Source organism: Natator depressus, chromosome 16, assembly GCF_965152275.1.
Source record: "Natator depressus isolate rNatDep1 chromosome 16, rNatDep2.hap1, whole genome shotgun sequence".
NCBI classification, from domain to species: Eukaryota; Metazoa; Chordata; order Testudines; family Cheloniidae; genus Natator; species Natator depressus.
The window spans coordinates 7,253,978-7,274,195 of NC_134249.1; the positions used below are offsets into that span (position 1 = coordinate 7,253,978).

Consider the following 20,218-nt stretch of genomic DNA (forward strand, 5'->3'; position numbering starts at 1 on the left):
GGCTCCTACTGGGGGTTTGCACAGCACTCAGCACAGGGGGGTCCAATTTGACACGAGGCCTCCTGTGGCTACTGTCACACACATAATAGTAATAGCACAGTTGGCGAGTAAATCCACCCAATCCTGCTCTCCTTGTTCTCCCAAAGGTTCCCACTGAAGCCAACAGGGGGCTTCGACGGGATGGAGAAAGTCAGTTTGGGCTCATTATTTGGCACCTTATTTTACTATTTCAGAAGACACATTGACAGGAATCAACTTTGTGAGGAAAGATTCAGACTGGCTCCGTTCAACAATCATTATTTGCTGTGTGGGGGAAGCAACAGCTGCTAGTCCAGTATTGAACGTGTCCTATCGGGCCATTTAATCAGCTCCAGTTGTGACCGCTGCAGCATAAAAATCTCAGTGGAAACTGCTGGAATGTGGAGAGTGGGAAGGAGGCACTGAGATACCGGAGGCAGAGAGCTTTATTTGCTCTAGGCTCTATCATTATTGCATATAAAAGGCTTAAAGGGACTGAAATACTAAAGGAGAGGAGAGGTGGGTGAGAAGACAAGCGGAGCTGCCGTTGCAGAGACCAGCACTAGCGATGGGGAGAGCTGCCCAGAAAACTCTTCTCTCTTTACTCTGTTTAGCAGCAACGGTTTGTCAGGCTCAGGACACCTGCCCAGGTGAGTGAAAGACGATTTAATCCTCTTTCCAACATCATTTCACACTATGGCTCTTGCCAACCTGGACCCTGGAGAACTGGGAACTGTTCAGGAATATTCATTCTCCTACATGTCCATAACGTGCTTTGCTTCTTCATGGTGCTTTTTAAATAATAAAATGAACAGCTTCTTTGTACAAAATTCCTTTGTCGAAATTAATCTATACTGCAGAAGTGCACAATACAGACTTGAGGTGTTCAGAAATTGGACACAGTTTTTGCAAATCATGTTATGAAAAGGTTGTCTTTTGTCTCCATTGAGATTCTTCAAAATTTGATTTGACCTCTTCTCCCTCATGCTCATTTTACTATCTTCTAACCTCCCTATGTTGCTGCTGGAATCTCTCTGTCTAAAGCTTCCATCTCCTTTGCATATTGGGGCCAAAGCCTTTCTAATCTGGCAACGTACCAGCCCACACAGGCAGATGATCTAAATTCTGGAAAATAAAATCTCAATCTTCAAAGCTCAGAGTGAGCCTATGATTTCACATCCCTCTACTTTTTAAAATTCACCTTTACCAAATTAAGATGATTATTTGTAAAATCGCAACTGTTGTGTACATATCACTGCAAATCCACTATACGACTCTTTCCATGTCAACACATTCATTTCTGTGCTTTGGGTTGAGAATCCAGCAGCATTTGAAGGTTTATTTTAGTTCATCATGAAATCCTGTGATCCTTATACAAGATTTAGTCAAATTTGTGGAGACCTCATTCAGGCAAATATGAAGGAAATTCCATTGAAGGAAATGGGTGGTTTGCTAAACAAGGATTGAATACAGGCTTTGCCACCTTATGCATAAATTAATGTATTATTTCAGAGCAGTACTGCTTTCACGTTTCATCTCCTTACATTCATGATCATTTTGAAAATCATTTACTATGTACAATTTATGCCCAAATGTTCCAGATTAGGAAGTAGAGTTCCTATATAACAGGTAGTATTACCCATGTCCACATTTTGTTTACCTCAAAATTTTTCACAACAATAGAGCTCAATGGAGTTGACCGGTATGTCCCTATTTTTCTCCACTGATGTCCCTATAAATAATTTCAAATCTCACAATGTGTATAATATAGAGAGGGGACTGTTAGGTTAAAAAAACATATTTAGTTCTTTAAAATGTATTACCTGAGCTTGTAAGAACAACTGTTTTTTACTTTTTATTTTACTTTTGCACAATTTCTTCACTGAATGGCAGCTATTTGTTTTGCCTCTGCATTTCATACCACTTTTCATAGAATCATGAAATATCAGGATTGCAAGGGACCTCAGGAGGTCATCTAGTCCAACCCCCTGCTCAAACCATGACTAGTCCCCAACCAAATTATCCCAGCCACGGCTTTGTCAAGCCTGACCTTAAAAACCTCTAAGGAAGGAGATTCCACCACCTCCCTAGGTAACCCATTCCAGTGCTTTTGTTTCTCTGTAGGTAATTTCCTTGAAAGATTCTCATGAACTGACACAATGCTGCAATGGTCAGGTTGCAAACACTGCAGAGGGATGTGTACATCAAAATTAAGTCTGAGGTTATTTCTTTTAAATACAAATATTTAATAACTTAAAACAAAGACTAATAGTAATAACCCCCAACTTTTAATATTAGGGCATTGTCTCTGAAATGCATAATGCTAATAGAGAAAAGAAAATCAAGGAACTATCTAGGCTTTCATTTGCTGAGTTTATCCCTCTGGATTTCTGCAGAATGTTTCAGATCCTGAGAGGCTAACCATCATTGATTATGGATTCATTTCTTTCCCCAGAGGTGACCATAGTGGGTCTCAACAGTACCGATAACCTCTCCATTCTCCAAGGTAGCCCTGGAATTCCAGGTGCCACAGGGCCCAGAGGAGACCAAGGAAATGCAGGAACAAGAGGTACGTTCCCAGGCACTGAATGGGAATCAGACATGGCTGGTGCTGATGTAAATGGGAATTACTTTTATAATATGCTCAGACGTTGGAGATTCCCCTCAACCCTGATATGAGGAAATTCACATGGCATCTCCCATATCCTATGGCAAGGGATTGGAGCTTCAGGATAACCAAGCTCTGAAATATTGTCCATTCCCTTTGGGGTGTCAGCTTGGCAACCAAGTCCTCTGGTTCTTTCCTCATCTCTGTCACTGGCTCGCTGTTTGACCTCAGTCAAGTCACTCTCTTTAAGCCTCAGTTTTCTCCTCTGTATAATAGTGATAATGGTCCTTTACCTCCCAGAGTTTATCTGAGGCACATTTCACTGATCTCTGTAAAGCGCTCTGAGAATTTTGGATGAGAGGGGCTAGAGAAGAGGAAATCATGATTATTATCATGAGCCAGGACATTTTTAATGGTAGCATGTATAAAATGGTTGTTTACCAGCTTTGGCTCTCACCTAACAGCAAGATGTGCTTGTCCCCTTGACTTCAATGTGCCTCCATGTAAGAGTCCATGCTAGGGGATCCTGATGTGAGATCAGGAACTCAGCGAGCCAGATGCAGATACAGGATTTGAATTTTGACACGGATGGGTTACTGTAATTCCAGTTTGGGGTGGTAGGTGGTAATTATGTACTGAGTATTTACGCTGCCCTGGAAAATATTCAGTCAGTTTTCTGTGTTTGCAGGAGAACGGGGACCTCCGGGGATCCCCGGAAAGGTGGGAAAAACTGGCCCAAAAGGTAAAGTAACAAAGGGCAGAGAACTGTGTTTTCCTATGTGTGACCTAAGAACAGGAAATACGTTTTTAATCAAATATCAATTAGTCTTAGTGTGGTGTTTAGATGTTGCTTATAATTATTAGAATTGGGAGCACTGGCTGTTGGGAGTCTGAAAGAACAGGAAACAGGAAGGAGGGGGAAGGAGTTGAGAGGCTGGGAGAGAGCTACCGAGGGTGCAACAGCAGCTTGGTAAAGAGGTTTCCACTTTGAAAATAAAGTCCTGTTGAAGCTTGTTAGTACCTTGCCTGGTTGATACAACATTTTGGCAATGAGAATGGATCTTCTGCCTCTGAACCCACCTGCACCCTTTCTGCAAAGCCCAGGTGAACCTCCAATTGATTTTACTACCTGGATCCATATATTTGAGACTTATCTGCTTGCAATCAGTGCTACAGAGATTTCTGAAGTAGGAAAGCGTGCTCTGCTAATCCACTGCCTTGGAGCAGAAGGGCAGCGTATATTTTACACCTTTCCCCTTGCAGTTGATAAAGATGAGACAGCACTCACTGAATTAAAGAATTTTTTTGGTGCCAAAAGTGAATGTAGTAGCTAATTGCTACAGATTTTGCCAGCGTGAGTGGAAACAAGGGGAAACTACAATGCAGTATATTGCTTCCCTGAGGAGTCTGATTGTAATTTGTGACTTTGGGAATATGGCAGATGAGATGATTAGAGACCAGCTCATTGAGAAAACAACCATGCTTCGTGTAAGAGAACACTTATTTCTAGAACCACAACTTACACTAGAAAAAGCAATAACCATTGCTACTCAGATTGAGTCAGCTACAGCTGAAGCCAAAATAATGAGCATGGATACAGGAGCCACAGTCCAGGCTGTGACTCCTTTGTTGAAAAGTTCCCTACCACTGCAGACACACAATTGCAAGAGGAAAACTAATGAAAAACCACCACATCAGAAAATTCAAAATACAGTAAAAGCATGCTTGCTTGTTAGTACCTTGCCTGGTTGATACAACACCTAGTTATAAAACATCAATTCCTATAATATGTGGGCTCCAAAACCACCATAACTTCTCTTCACTCTATATTTGACAATAAAGGGTTTATTATTGCAACAGAACTTCAGTTCTGATCCAGTGTCAAGATCTTGCTATCTCTGATCAGTCTTTGCTCTCTTATTTTTTGTTCAATCAGGAGAAAGAGGTCCTGCTGGCCGCCCTGGAACGAAAGGTGAGAGACCTCAGATGATTCTTCTCACTGCAGAGCAGGGCACTTTCTGGTGCTATTCACAGTGATAGAGGAATTGGGAGCAACAATCCCCCCATTGTACAATTTTTCCTTTCAGCTCCTTGCCAAACAAAAAAGCTGAAATGAAATTGGTTCCGGTTAGACAAAAATGTCCCCTTTTTGTTTTTGTTTAATAGCCAAATGATAAAACACAGCGTTGTTCCAAAATGAAGAGTTGGAACATTTCAAAATTGTGAATAAAATTTTACCCAGCTCTAATTATAATGTCATGACGTCCTGTGCAGTCACAGGAGATAGATCTCAACTGCAGCGTAGACATAGCCTAAGCCTATTTCATTTCAGCCAATGCAGAAGACAAGATAAGATAAATGCAGTTCTGCCAACCCCAAATCTTTGAAAAACTAAAGTTAGGTTCATCAAAAATCCGGGGACTGGTTTTAGAATCATGAGATTATGTAAAAATAATAGATCTGGTGTTCTTTTTATTTGCCCTCTGCTTTTTGAGTATTTAGGGGGCACATTTTGAAGCTTTTGCCGTAGCTTTGAGGGCTAGAAACTTACTTTTTCTTTAAGACCAAAGGCTGAAATCATGTCACATCCACTGGACCCGAGGAGCTGGGGCTTTAAGGAAAACAATAATTATCATGAGACTGATGACCAAATCCTGAGAGTTGGCAACATACATCACTTAAGTCCCACAAAACGCCAACTTTAACAGATCATGCGGAGTGTAGCTGGTACATAGGCCTTGAACTAGCCCCTCCACACAATGAAACCCAAGCGATTGCTGTAGTGAGATGGTGAATTATGGAGGTGACCTCAAGGTAAAACAAGGATTTTATTCTGAGTTCTTTTTTTAGGAGATAAAGGAGCCCCGGGAGCTACAGGAGTCCCTGGAACACTTGGTGAGACCCTCTGCACTCTCCTTTATACTGAACACATCATTTCAGTTCTATTTTTGCAGCACTAAAAATTAAGTGGCTGAAGAAGCTTGTTTCTTGAATAGTTACCATGTCCACAATATCAAGCTCACTGATCCTCCAGTGAGATTTGGGCTCTATAAAGAGAGAAATAGCTGTGCCTACAAAAACACGTGGCCATCCATGTGTTGTAACGTCTGGAACAACACTAGCCAGATGACCTTTGGTATGAGAGAGAACAGCTGAAATGTAAGTGAAATCTGTAGATCTGGAGGTGTATCCTAGAGAAGGTTACTTTCCCCTACCCCTGCTTATATTTCCCACATACCAGGCGTGGGGCGTATGAATCACAAGAAATTGATCCTATTTATATGTCCAGTTAAAGGAACGACCTGATTTCTACGAGTACTTTATTTAACTGTTATTCTCCCGTTGTCGCTTGGAATTTTTTTAAAAAGAATATTGAGTCAAATTCACAGCTAGCATAAGCGCATGCAACTCCCTTGACTTTGTGGGCATTGCTTCTCTTTACTGACCAGCAATTAATTTAGTCTATTAAGGACCAAGTCTTAGCCCTGCAAGTAGGAGCCTCATGAGAGGGTTACAAAATAGTGTCAGTAGATAATGAGAGCTGTCTTGATGGTTCAGGCTGGAAGGCTGAGATCAGAGACATTTGTGGATCCATTAGCACTTGGATTTTCACAGTTAAAAACCTGTCTAGTGCATTTTCAAGATAACGAGTACTTTGCTAACCCAGCTGTACCTGTTGGCCGATTACATAGATTAAAAGACAGTAGAATATTTTCTGGTTCCATTTCACTTTCTATTGTGTTTCTTTTCATGACTAGAAGAGGAAGTGCTGGATTACATGCAGTGTCAGAAAGGTGAGAGTTTCTTATGACCACTGAATGTCATCTCATTTCATCCAGCGACCCAAACATGAAAACCCATGAGAGACAGACAATTTGCAAAAAAATACATATGTGATTTACCCCATTTGCTGTTCTTAAACTATAAGTAAAGAGACTTTGATCTTTTGAAATGAAGGTGTTTTGCTGTTAGCAATTGGCCAGTGAATCTTTTGTGGAAATACATTTCAGCCGACAGGTTCACTTGCAAACTGATGTGAGTATTCCTGTGAAAATCTGATATTTTTTCAGGGTGAGTTCTGACCCAAGTCACGTGATAACCTGAAGCCCTTCTGGCTCACAGACAGATTTCAAAATGCTGCATGGGAACTTGTAGTACAAACCTTCGGTCACATTTCAATTTCCATGACTTTTCAAGACCTTTGAGCCAATCCACTGTTCAGGTTGAGTTGTTCTCACCCAGAACAGATCGGGTTGGGCTAGTGATTGCGTCTTTTCCTCTTGCAAACAAAGTTAATACAAACCAGACTGGCACACTGGAGTCCAAATCAATTGTTTTGCTAACTACAGAGAGCATGAAAAGCCTTGCTAGGTACGTTTGCTGCTGCTGTGGTAGGTTTCCAAAGATAGAACACAAAGGGAACACAAACTATTTAAAGGGATACTACCCAATTCCCAAACACTACAGTGGGGAGGAGAGAAGATGGTGGCTCAAAGAATATTTTCTAGTTACCTGATTCTGCAATTGATCTGGCCCTCAGTGCAATGTAAAGCAGCCCATGAATCCCTGCTCCAAGGAGAGTTATACAACCAATTTACATATTTCAATTCCTCTTTCCACCAGGAGCAAAGAACTGCAAGGAGCTGTTAGCTAGAGGGTACACCCTGAGCGGCCGGTACAACATCTACCCGCATGACTGTAAAGCCATGACCGTGCTGTGTGACATGGACACAGATGGTGGAGGATGGATTGTAAGAGCAGCGCATAATGAAGCTCATTGGATGTTTTTTCTTGAACAACAAACAGTTTACTGTCCCAAGAATGGGAGGTGGCCCTTAGCCAGTGGGTTGCAGCTAGGAGAAAAGCATGAGGACAGAAGCTCTGAAGCTGTTAGCTCCCCATGGTTAGCTGAAATAAAAACACAGACACTTCCTGAGCCCTTCTAATCCTCCCTAGTCCTTGGTTGTGGAAATAACTTGCTTGTGAACACAATGGGTTCCATAGAGGAAACCCGGAGCTTTAGAGTCTAAAAGACCCCGTCTGAGGGGACATTTGTCACTGCTCTGACACAGGTTTCCCTTCTCCTGGCTATTCTCTGCCCAGCTCTCAGAGCCTCCTCAATAGCTGCCCAGACTCCGGAACGAGAATTCCTTCTTCCTTCCCCTTCTGGTGCATCAGCTGCTCTGTCGCTCAAGCAACCTCTGAGTACGAGTGGAGAGAGTGTTCTAGGGAGCTGAGGAGATGAGGGGTTTGAACCCTGTATACTCATCACATTTAAACCTTCCAATTTATTATTATGCTTATTTATATCCCAGTCGTGCCTAGAGCATCCGATGAAGATCAGGGTCCCATTGCGCTGGGTGCTGAACACACATAATGAGAGACAGCCCCATCCTCTGCAGCTCACAGTCTCCATAGACAAGGCAGACAAAGGGCCGGACAGAAAGCAGAGGTGCTATGACTTTCTCAAGTGGCACAACTGGGTATAGATCTCAGGCCTCCTGATTGCCAGTCCAGTGCTGTAGATTTCGGAATATGTGATCCTTTAACCTAGTGCTGTTGCTGCCAAGATTTAATAGGATCCTTTGAGACAAGCCTCCCTCTGCGATAGTCACCTGAGCTGAAATAGACCTGACCACGTTAAATCTCATCCAACAATTTACAGTCTCAGAGTTTCTTGTCTTCTGCTCTAGTAGAATGGAAAACAATGTGGGATTTCCCAGCTGAGAACCTCCTGTTTCCCTGCAGGTGTTCCAGAGACGGGTGGATGGCTCCGTGGATTTTTACCGTGACTGGAATTCATACAAAAGAGGTTTTGGCAGCCGGCTGTCAGAATTCTGGCTTGGGAATGACAATATCCACCTGCTGACATCCATTAGTAAAGACATCACTGATTCATTCTTTTCCTTATCGCAACCTTCTCCACCAAGTTTTGTTCCCACACTTTAGCCACGGTCACAGGGTATAGAGTTGTATTATCAGTAGAAGTAACACTTCCGCTGCAGACACCCCTTCCTGTTCCTTACAGCCCAGTCCTGCCACACAGAGCTATTGAAACCAGTAATGCTGTGGTAGATGGCCTGGATCCAGTCATAATTCCTGGAGCAGCATTTTGTCCTCGGGTGGTTCGCCCACAGTACAGCAATAAGGGATGCTACAGCCTGGATGAGGTCATCGATTCTGAACTACCTTCGCAAAGCATAACATGGAGCAGGTTTTTAATAGGGAGGTCAGGTTGGTGGATGGAAATTGAATTGATAAAGGTCAATAGGAAGATATTGGCTTGATGCAAGAATCAGTGGGTGGAATTCTGTGATGTGTGTGATGCAGGCAATTCAAACTAGATGATCATAATGGTCCCAACATAATGGGGACTGATTTGTGTGTAGAGCCTTTAGGGGCTTGTGCAATAGAAACAATCAATAACAGTAATAAACACTAATGGAATGTGCTGAACATTTTGCTTTCAAATTGTTTTCTAAAGGTCGCAATGTGCTTCGCATCGATTTCAGAGATTTTGATGACAACTATGAATTTGCTACATTCTCATCATTCAGAATTACAGGGGAGACTGAGAAATACACGCTGATAGTTGGACCCTTTGTGAATGGCACTGCAGGTAGGTTCTGAGCTCATCCTTTATGGCAGATGGAAAAATGGAAAGCAAAAGTGATGCAGAATAGTCAATGGCAGAAGCAAAAGGCGAGGTAATCTGTGGAGGTGATGTCTGTCAGGAAACATCGGTTATTCTCCTGCTGAACTATTAGAGGAGAAACACACGGTCTAGTGACAACATAACATATAGTATAATAGGGATATCCTGCCTAGTGAGGGATTGAACGCAGAATAACGAGCAGAGGTAGGCACAGCTACTGCTCGTTGCTTTCCTAAATTAGATCTTAATGCCCCATAGAAATATCAGAATTGAACTACGTACATCAGAACATAAGAATGGCCATACTGTGTCAGACTAAAGGTCCATCCAGCCCACTATCCTGGCTACCGACAGTGGCCAATGCCAGGTGCCCCAGAGAGAGTGAACCTAACAGGTAATGATCAAATGATCTCTCTCCTGCCATCCATCTCCACCCTCTGACAAACAGAGGCACCATTGCTTACCCATCCTGGCAAATAGCCATTAATGGATTTAACCTCCATGAATTTATCTAGTTCTCTTTTAAACCCTGTTATAGTCCGAGCCTTCACAACCTCCTCAGGCAAGGAGTTCCACAGGTTGACTGTGCGCTGTGTGAAGAAAAACTTCCTTTTATTTGTTTTAAACCTGCTCTCCATTAATTTTATTTGGTGGCCTCTAGTTCTTATATTATGGGAACAAGTAAATAACTTTTCCTTATTCACTTTCTCCACACCACTCATGATTTTATATACCTCTGTCATATCCCCCTTTAGTCTCCTCTTTTCCAAGCTGAAAAGTCCTAGCCTCTTTAATCTCTCCTTATATGGGACCTGTTCCAAACCCCTAATCATTTTAGTTGCCCTTCTCTGAACCTTTTCTAATGCCAGTATATCTTGTTTGAGATGAGACCACCACATCTTTACGCAGTATTCAAGATGTGGGAGTACCATGGATTTATATAAGGGCAATAAGATATTCTCCGTCTTATTCTCTATCCCTTTTTTAATGATTCCTAACATCCTGTTTGCTTTTTTGACTGCCGCTGCACACTGCGTGGACGTCTTCAGATGACTATCCACGATGACTCCAAGATCTCTTTCCTGATTAGCTGCAGCTAAATTAGCCCCATCATATTGTATGTATAGTTGGAGGTTATTTTTTCCAATGTGCATTATGTTACATTCATCTACATTAAATTTCCTTTGCCATTTTGTTACCCAATCACTTAGTTTTGTGAGATCTTTTTGAAGTTGTAGCACCTTAGAGACTAACCAATTTATTTGATCATAAGCTTTCGTGAGCTACAGCTCACTTCATCAGATGAGCTGTAGCTCACGAAAGCTTATGCTCAAATAAATTGGTTAGTCTCTAAGGTGCCACAAGTACTTCTTTTCTTTTTGCAAATACAGACTAACACAGCTGTTACTCTGAAACCTTTTTGAAGTTCTTCACAGTCTGCTTTGGTCTTAACGATCTTGAGCAGTTTAGTATCATCTGCAAACTTTGCCACCTCACTGTTTACCCCTTTCTCCAGATCATTTATGAATAAGCTGAATAGGATTGGTTCTAGGACTGAACCTTGGGGCACACCACTAGTTACCTCTCTCCATTCTGAAAATTTACCATATATTCCTACCCTTTGTTCCCTGTCTTTTAAACAGTTCTCAATCCATGAAAGGATCTTCCCTCTTATCCAATGACAACGTAATTTACTTAAGAGTCTTTGGTGAGCAACCTTGTCAAAGGCTTTCTGGAAATCTAAATACACTATGTCCACTAGATCCCCATTGTCCACATGTTTGTTGACCCCTTCAAAGAACTCTAGTAGATTAGTAAGACATGATTTCCCTCTACAGAAACCATGTTGACTTTTGTCGAACAATTTATGTTCTTCTATGTGTCTGACAATATTATTCTTTCCTAATGTTTCAACTAATTTGCCCAGTACAGACATTAGACTTACTGGTCTGTAATTGCCGGGATCACCTATAGAGCCCTTTTTAAATATTGGTGTTACATTAGCTATCTTCCAGTCATTGGGTACAGAACCTGATTTAAAGGCCAAGTTACAAACCATAGTTAATAGTTTCACAATTTCACATTTGAGTTCTTTCGGAACTCTTGGGTGAATGCCATCTGGTCCCGGTGACTTGTTACTGTAAAGTTTATCAATTAATTCTGAAACCTCCTATAGTGACACTTCAAACAAAGTAGGCACACCACTTGTTCTCCACTACAGGAGCAGATGAGAGGCAGATCAATTGATAGTCTCTGGGCAAAGAAAAAAAGGATAATAAATAGAAGTGACCCTTTGGTATGGGTGTACTATAGTAATGGGGGACTTTAACTACCCAGACATTTGTTGGAAAAGGAATAAAGAAAAACACAAAAGTTCTGATAAGTCCTTGGAATGTATTGCAGACACCATTTTCTAGAGGAAGTAACTGGGAGGGCGGAGGACGGGAAGAGGGGTGCCAGCCATTTTAGACTTAATTCTAACCAACAGGAGGAAATGGTAGCGAATCTGAAGGTGGAAGACAATTTGGGTGAAAGTGTTCATGAAATCACAGATGTCTTTATTCTAAGGAAAGGAAGGAGTGGAAACATGGACAAAGTGCGAAGGAGAAGTACAAAAGAGTAGCATACCCATGTAGGGACAAAATCAGAAAGATTAAGGCACAAAATAAGTTACACCTAGGAAGGAACAGAAAAAGCCATAAGAAGAGGTTCTTAACATATATTAGCAGCAAGAGAAAGATGAAAGAACGTGTAGTTCCTAACTTAGCGGGAATGGAGAGCTAATAACTGAGGACATCAAGAAGGCGGAGGTGTTTCATGACTAGTGTGTTTCAATCTTCACTAAAAAGGTTACTGGTAATGACATACTTAACACACTATTAACAACAAGGGGGAAGGAATGCAAGCCCAAATACGGGGGAAAGGTTAAACAATATTTAGATAAGTTAGATGTATTCAAGTCAGGAGGGCCTGGCTAAACTCATGCAAAGGGATTAAAAGAGCTAGCTGAAACAATCTCAGAACCATGAATAATTTTCTGGAGAACTCCTGCAGGATATGTCAATGTCCCAGAGCACTGGAGAAGGGCAAACATAGTACCTATCTTTAAAAGGAGGAACAGACAGGACCCAGGGAACTGTAGGCCAGTCAGCCTAACTTTGATACCTGGAAAGACACTCGCTCAAATTATTAAACAATCAATTTGTAAACACCTAGAGGACAATTGGATTAATTAGCAATAACCAATGGATTTCTCATGAACAAATCATATCAAACCAACCTAATTTCCTCCTTTGACAGGGTTATTGGCTTAATGGATAAGGGGAAAGCAGTAGATATGATATATTTTGATTTTAGTAAGACTTTTGACAAAATCCCACGTGGCATTCTCAATAAGGAAATGAGGGAAATGCAGTCTGGAAGAAATTACTATAAAATGGGTGCATCACTGGTTGAAAGACTACTCAAAGAGTAGTTATCAATGGTTTGCTGTCAAACTGGGAGGTTCTAATGGGGTTTTGCAGCGGTCAGTCCTGGGTCTGGTAGAAGTCAATATTTTCATTAATGAGTTGGATAATTAATTAATTAATGAGTTGGAGAATATGCTTATAAAATTTGCAGATGGCACCAAGCTGGGAGGGGTTGCAAGCACTTTGGAGGACAGAATTAGAATGCAAAATGACCTTGGCAAATTGAAGAATTGGTCTGAATTCAACAAGATGAAATTCAGTAAAGACAAGTGAATCACTTTTCACTTAGAATCATAGAATCTCTATGTCCACTGAAGGTAGGAGAAGAAGTGACCAGCTTAATCTGTGACAAAGAGATCTAGGTTAGATATTAGAAATACATTTCTAAGTGTAAGTACACAGTACTCCAGATGAGGCCTCACCAATGTCGATTAGAGGGGAACGATCACGTCCCTCGATCTGCTCGCTATGCCCCTACTTATACATCCCAAAATGCCATTGGCCTTCTTGGCAACAAGGGCACACTGCTGACTCATATCCAGCTTCTCATCCACTGTAACCCCTAGGTCCTTTTCCGCAGAACTGCTGCCTAGCCATTCGGTCCCTAGTCTGTAGCTGTGCATTGGGTTCTTCCGTCCTAAGTGCAGGACCCTGCACTTATCCTTATTGAACCTCATCAGGTTTCTTTTGGCCCAATCCTCCAATTTGTCTAGGTCCCTCTGTATCCTATCTCTGCCCTCCAGCGTATCTACCACTCCTCCCAGTTTAGTATCATCCGCAAATTTGGTAAGAGTGCAATCCACACCATCCTCCAGATCATTTATGAAGATATTGAACAAAACCGGCCCCAGGACCGACCCCTGGGGCACTCCACTTGACACCGGCTGCCAACTAGACATGGAGCCATTGATCACTACCCGTTGAGCCCGACAATCTAGCCTACTTTCTACCCACCTTATAGTACATTCATCCAGCCCATACTTCTTTAACTTGCTGACAAGAATACTGTGGGAGACAGTGTCAAAAGCTTTGCTAAAGTCAAGAAACAATACATCCACTGCTTTCCCTTCATCCACAGAATCAGTAATCTCATCATAGAAGGCGATTAGATTAGTCAGGCATGACCTTCCCTTGGTGAATCCATGCTGACTGTTCCTGATCACTTTCCTCTCGTGTAAGTGCTTCAGGATTGATTCTTTGAGGACCTGCTCCATGATTTTTCCGGGGACTGAGGTGAGGCTGACTGGCCTGTAGTTCCCAGGATCCTCCTTCTTCCCTTTTTTAAAGATTGGCACTACATTAGCCTTTTTCCAGTCATCTGGGACTTCCCCCGTTCGCCACGAGTTTTCAAAGATAATGGCCAATGGCTCTGCAATCACATTCGCCAATTCCTTTAGCACTCTCGGATGCAACTCGTCCGGCCCCATGGACTTGTGCACGTCCAGCTTTTCTAAATAGTCCCTAACCACCTCTTTCTCCACAGAGGGCTGGCCATCTACTCCCCATGATGCGATGCCCAGCGCAGCAGTCTGGGAGCTGTCCTTGTTAGTGAAGACAGAGGGAAAAAAAGCATTGAGCACATTAGCTTTTTCCACATCCTCTGTCACTAGGTTGCCTCCCTCATTCAGTAAGGGGCCCACACTTTCCTTGGCTTTCTTCTTGTTGCCAACATACCTGAAGAAACCCTTCTTGTTACTCTTGACATCTCTTGCTAGCTGCAGCTCCAGGTGCGATTTGGCCCTCCTGATTTCATTCCTACATGCCCGAGCAATATTTTTATACTCTTCCCTGGTCATATGTCCAACCTTCCACTTCTTGTAAGCTTCTTTTTTATGTTTAAGATCCGCTAGGATTTCACCATTAAGCCAAGCTGGTCGCCTGCCATATTTACTATTCTTTCGACTCATCGGGATGGTTTGTCCCTGTAACCTCAACAGGGATTCCTTGAAATACAGCCAGCTCTCCTGGACTCCTTTCCCCTTCATGTTAGTCCCCCAGGGGATCTTACCCATCTGCTCCCTGAGGGAGTCAAAGTCTGCTTTCCTGAAGTTCAGGGTCCGTATCCTGCTGCTTACCTTTCTTCCCTGTGTCAGGATCCTGAACTCGACCATCTCATGGTCACTGCCTCCCAGATTCCCATCCACTTTTGCTTCCCCCACTAATTCTTCCCTGTTTGTGAGCAGGAGGTCAAGAAAAGCTCCCCCCCAGTTGGCTCGTCTAGCACTTGCACCAGGAAATTGTCCCCTACGCTTTCTTAGGAAGAACAAATCAAATGCACAACAATGTGATGCAGTTGCACAAAAAGCTAATACCATTCAGGGGTGTATTTACAAGAGTGTGGCATGTAAGAAACAGTAGGTAATTGTCCTGCTCTCCTCAGCACTGGTGAGGCCTCAGCCAGAGAACAGCGTCCACTTCTGGGCACCACACTTCAGGAAAGATGTGGACAAATTGAAGAGAGTTCAGAGGAGAGCAACAAAAATGATAAAAGGTTTAGAAACCTGACCTGTGACGAAAAATTAAAAAACTGGTGATGTGTAGTCTTGAGAAAACAAGACTGAGAGGGAGGAATCTGGTAACAGTCTTTAAATACGTTAAGAGCTGTTATAAAGAGGACAGTGATCAATTGTTCTCTATGTCCACTGAAGGTAGGACAAGAAGTGACCAGCTTAATCTGTGACAAAGAGATCTAGGTTAGATATTAGAAATACATTTCTAAGTGTAAGGGTATCATAGAATCATAGAATATCAGGGTTGGAAGGGACCTCAGGAGGTCATCTAGTCCAACCCCCTGATCAAAGCAGGACCAATCCCCAACTAAATCATCCCAGCCAGGGCTTTATCAAGCCTGACCTTAAAAACTTCTAAGGAAGGAGATTCCACCACCTCACTAGGTAACGCATTCCAGTGTTTCACCACCCCCCTAGTGAAAAAGTTTTTCCGAATATCCAGCCTAAACCTTCCCCACTGTAACTTGAGACCATTACTCCTCGTTCTGTCATCTGCTACCACTGAGAACAGTCTAGATCCACCCTCTTTGGAACCCCCTTTCAGGTAGTTGAAAGCAGCTATCAAATCCCCCCTCATTCTTCTCTTCCGCAGACTAAACAATCCCAGTTCCCTCAGCCTCTCCTCAAAAGTCATGTGTTCCAGACCCCTAATCATTTTTGTTGCCCTCCGCTGGACTCTTTCCAATTTTTCCACATCCTTCTTGTAGTGTGGGGCCCAAAACCGGACACAGTACTCCAGATGAGGCCTCACCAATGTCGAATAGAGGGGAATGATCACGTTCCTTGATCTGCTTGCAGTGCCCCTACATATACATCCCAAAATGCCATTGGCCTTCTTGGCAACAAGGGCACACTGTTGACTCATATCCAGCTTCTCATCCACTGTAACCCCTAGGTCCTTTTCTGCAGAACTGCTGCTGAGCCATTCGGTCCCTAGTCTGTAGCGGTGCATGGGATTCTTCTGTCCTAAGTGCAGGACTCTGCACTTGTCCTTGTTGAACCTCATCAGATTTCTTTTGGCCCAATCCTCCAATTTGTCTAAGGCCCTCTGTATCCTATCCCTACCCTCCAGAGTATCTACCTCTCCTCCCAGTTTAGTGTCATCTGCAAACTTGCTGAGGGTGCAATCCACACCATCCTCCAGATCATTTATGAAGATATTGAACAAAACCGGCCCCAGGACTGACCCTTGGGGCACTCCACTTGATACCGGCTGCCAACTAGACATGGAGCCATTGATCACTACCCGTTGAGCCCGACAATCTAGCCCGCTTTCTACCCACCTTATAGTCCATTCATCCAGCCCATACTTCTTTAACTTGCTGGCAAGAATACTGTGGGAGACCGTGTCAGAAGCTTTGCTAAAGTCAAGGAACAACACATCCACTGCTTTCCCCTCATCCACAGAGCCAATTATCTCATCATAGAAGGCAATTAGATTCATCAGGCATGACTTGCCCTTGGTGAATCCATGCTGACTGTTCCTGATCACTTTCCTCTCCTCTAAGTGCTACAGAATTGATTCCTTGAGGACCTGCTCCATGATTTTTCCAGGGAAGTTAAGCTCTGGAATAGGCTTCCAACAGAGGTTGTGAAATCCGCATCACTGGAAGTTTTAAAGAACACGTTGGGCAAACACTTCTCAGGCACGGTCCAGATTTACTTGGTGCTGCCTCAGCCTAGGGGGTTGCACTAGATGACTTCTCAAGGTCCTTTCCAGCCCGACATTTCTATGATTCTGTGAATCTATGATCCTGAATCCTCAGCAGGCTCCGGGCTATGCTGTTAGTGTTAGGACCACATTGGGCTCACATTATACCATCACAATGGTGTAAACTGATTTCAGGACACCCAAGGACTGAGAACATTGACTGCAATGAATTACTCCTGATTTATAGTGGTGTAACTGAGCTCAGACTATCATTTTTTGGCATCCTTTCATCTACGAAAGACGGTGGGAATTGCAGCCTCTGATGTCTTATGTGACTGAATGGTCCTATCCGAGATTTGCATGATCTTTGACAGTTGCTGCAAATGTATCTATCTTGCTGTGGAGCTGCTTGCTTCCTGTGGGCTCTTTTCACTTCAAGCTGTAGGAGCTAGCTCCTGTCACAGACTTTGATACTCTGATGGAGATGATGGCACCACTTGTTGCGATCACTTGCCAGGATTTCCCATTGGTCAGGATCAATTCCAAATTTTCCTTCAGATCTCGCTTGCATGTGTCTTTTTGCGAAGCTTGGGACATCTTGACATTCTTGTTCCCTCTGAGAGCTCCCCGTATCACTTCTCCTTGGGTATGTGTCCGTCTTCCAACCTACTCAGATGGCCCAGCCACTGCAGTCATCTTCGCTTGAGCAGGGCTGTCACAGCTGGAGATTTGCCCTTCTAATTTGCCCACCACACGAGAGTGCTGAGGACGCAAGCTTGGCACACTAGCATTTTGGTCTTGCTGGTAAGCTTTGAGTTGTTCCATGCTCTTTTAGTTAGTCTGCTAAAGGTGGTGGCAGCCTTTCCAATGCAAACATTTAGTTCTTCATCCAGTGAGAGGTTGGTACTCATTGTAGAACCTAAATCGCTGAACCTTTTGGACTACTTCTAGCTGGTTGGCATTTAAGGTGATTGAAGGATCTTGTGGAACCCTTTGTCCTAATACAACCGTTTTCTTGATGCTGATGGTGAGAGCAAATGCCTGACAGGTACTTGAAAGGAGGTCCATGAATTCTTGTAAGAGATCTTCATCATGGGCTATGAGGGCAGCATAATCAGCTAATAGATCTTCCCTGATCAGCACCTTTTTGACTTTGGTCTTTGAGTTAAGTCATGACAGGTTGAAGAGTTTCCTATCCGATCTTGTGTGGAGATACACTCCGAATATGGCCTGGTGAAAAATGTTCCTTACTGGAAATAAAACTGCAATCTCTCTCCTGACCCCAGGGAGATTTCTGCTGCCTCAGAAGGGAGAAATTTGGTAACCCCACTGCAGAACCACCAGGCTGGGCTGTGGGAACTGAACTGTAAAAATGTAAAAAGTAAACAAGAAGAGAATATCTCATCCACCTTGTCTCTGTAAAAACATGTAATAAATAAACCCAATTGTTCCCACAGGGGATTCTTTAATGGAGCACAACAGCATGATGTTTTCAACACACGACCGTGACAACGACGTGTCGTCATTGAACTGTGCTGAAGCCTTTAAAGGGGCCTGGTGGTACAAGGACTGTCATGCCTCCAACCTGAACGGATTATACCTGAAAGGGGTCCATGAAAGCAATGCTAATGGGGTGAAATGGAAGTCATCCAAAGGGCACAACTTCTCCTACAAGATGACAGAGATGAAAATCAGGCCCGCGTAGCCAATCAGGGAGGCACTTGTAATAATTATACTGAGCTCGTATATAGCAGTTATAGGCCTGTCATAATGAACATTAATCCGAAGATGACACTAAAGATCTTTTCTTTATGCACCAGCCATGAGGGGGCAGACATCATCATAGACACTTACCCAGCGCAGTGCACTAGGACTAGAGCAGGTAAAAAAAGATAAAAATAGTTTTGTGGGGAAAAAATTGAATTTTTCAGTTGTTTTCATTTCAAAAGATTCTAAATTAACCCATTTTTGCTTTTGGCTTTTGTGCATTAAAAAAGTATGATTTTTTTTCCTGCCAAACAAAACATTACAACCACATCAATGATATTTCATGAAAATTTTCATGTTTTTTCAAAGGCTATTTGTCCACAGAAGAGCTCATAATTTGAGAAATGTCAGCCAGCTCTGTCTAGGTTATGTCTCCTCTCCTGCATGGCTCTGCTGTCTCTTGATTCCATTACCAGAAGCACCACCACAGCTCCTACCACTGCCATGCAATTCTTCCTGTGGTGTTGGGGACTCATTACCCTCAGATGCTGCGTCTGCCTCTGGAGAACCTTCCCCTCTGTCAATAAAGCAAGGGCTGCTCAATGAGTTCCACGTCTCAGATTTGTTTGTACACACAAGACAGTTCAATAGCATTAAAGCCCAAATGTGCCTGGCTCTGCATTGTGAACATTGTGGGCAGAGTGCGCCCTGGGCAGAAGGGGACATTATTTGCCTGGCTACCCTGGGGAGTGTAAGAGAGGGGAGCTACCTCTGCCAGCAGCGTTGCGGCTGCAGAAGGGTCATGTCGAAATAGGGTGAGGGTGGAAACAGAAGAGCACTGAGACGATCTCAGGCTAAACCCGCACTAGAAAGTCCCATCGCCCAGCCCATGGCGCCTTGTGAGGCAAAACAGGCCATAATCTCCCCTCATTATGCTGGTATTATTCCCAGTGGAAGATTTAACAATTTAACAGCAAATGCTGACTGGACCCCTAGTCCCACCCCTTCCCCCCATCTCCCTCTCCCTGTGCCAGGGGCAGAGGAAGAAAAAGAAGGGCCTCGGTGCAGGCTTTTATTGTGGACCCCCATATGCCATCACAAGTCCCACATTCTCTCTTCCCTCACCCCCCACAACTCCCATCTCTGCTTCTGCACCTCCTGCTCTGCTCCCCCGCCCATCCAATGCCCCACCCAGGTCCATGCCCTGCACCAGAGCTGCTGCTGCTAGAGCCATCACCACGGCTCCTGCCAAAGCCAGACCTGCGACCGCGGGAGTCAGCGCCGCAAACCACAGCTGCTGCTGCCAGCAGAGCTGGAGTCGGAGCCCTAGCAGGCAGCGGGGGGAGGGGGGGCCTCCAACCAAAACGGAGGCTCTGCCATTGCCAGTCCCATTCATCAGACTTCACGGCAGAGCCACCCTTTTGGAGTCGTCCCCCCCCCGGGGGCAAATTCAAATGTGGGCCGTGGGGCTCAGCGCACGGCTCTTCCTCGGGGTTCCAGCAGGCCCCCAACAACAGCAGCGGCCTGTGCTGGGCAGACATTGTACGGCCAAGCAGCCCTGAGCCTGCCCCAGCTATTCATCTGCCCCTGTCGTCTACC

At 43.7% G+C, this 20,218-nt stretch overlaps 1 protein-coding gene across 1 annotated transcript; it reads left to right on the plus strand.

The window, feature by feature from the left end:
* The first annotated feature begins 586 nt into the window (after positions 1 to 586).
* Positions 587 to 18,648, plus strand: LOC141999722 (ficolin-1-like). The gene is made up of 10 exons (XM_074973440.1): positions 587 to 668; positions 2,474 to 2,587; positions 3,315 to 3,368; positions 4,563 to 4,598; positions 5,477 to 5,521; positions 6,385 to 6,420; positions 7,250 to 7,377; positions 8,375 to 8,504; positions 9,111 to 9,245; positions 18,370 to 18,648. The coding sequence occupies exons 1-10, from the start codon at positions 587 to 589 to the stop codon at positions 18,615 to 18,617; spliced, it is 1,008 nt and encodes a 335-aa protein (XP_074829541.1). The 3' UTR covers positions 18,618 to 18,648.
* The last annotated feature ends 1,570 nt before the right edge of the window (positions 18,649 to 20,218 follow it).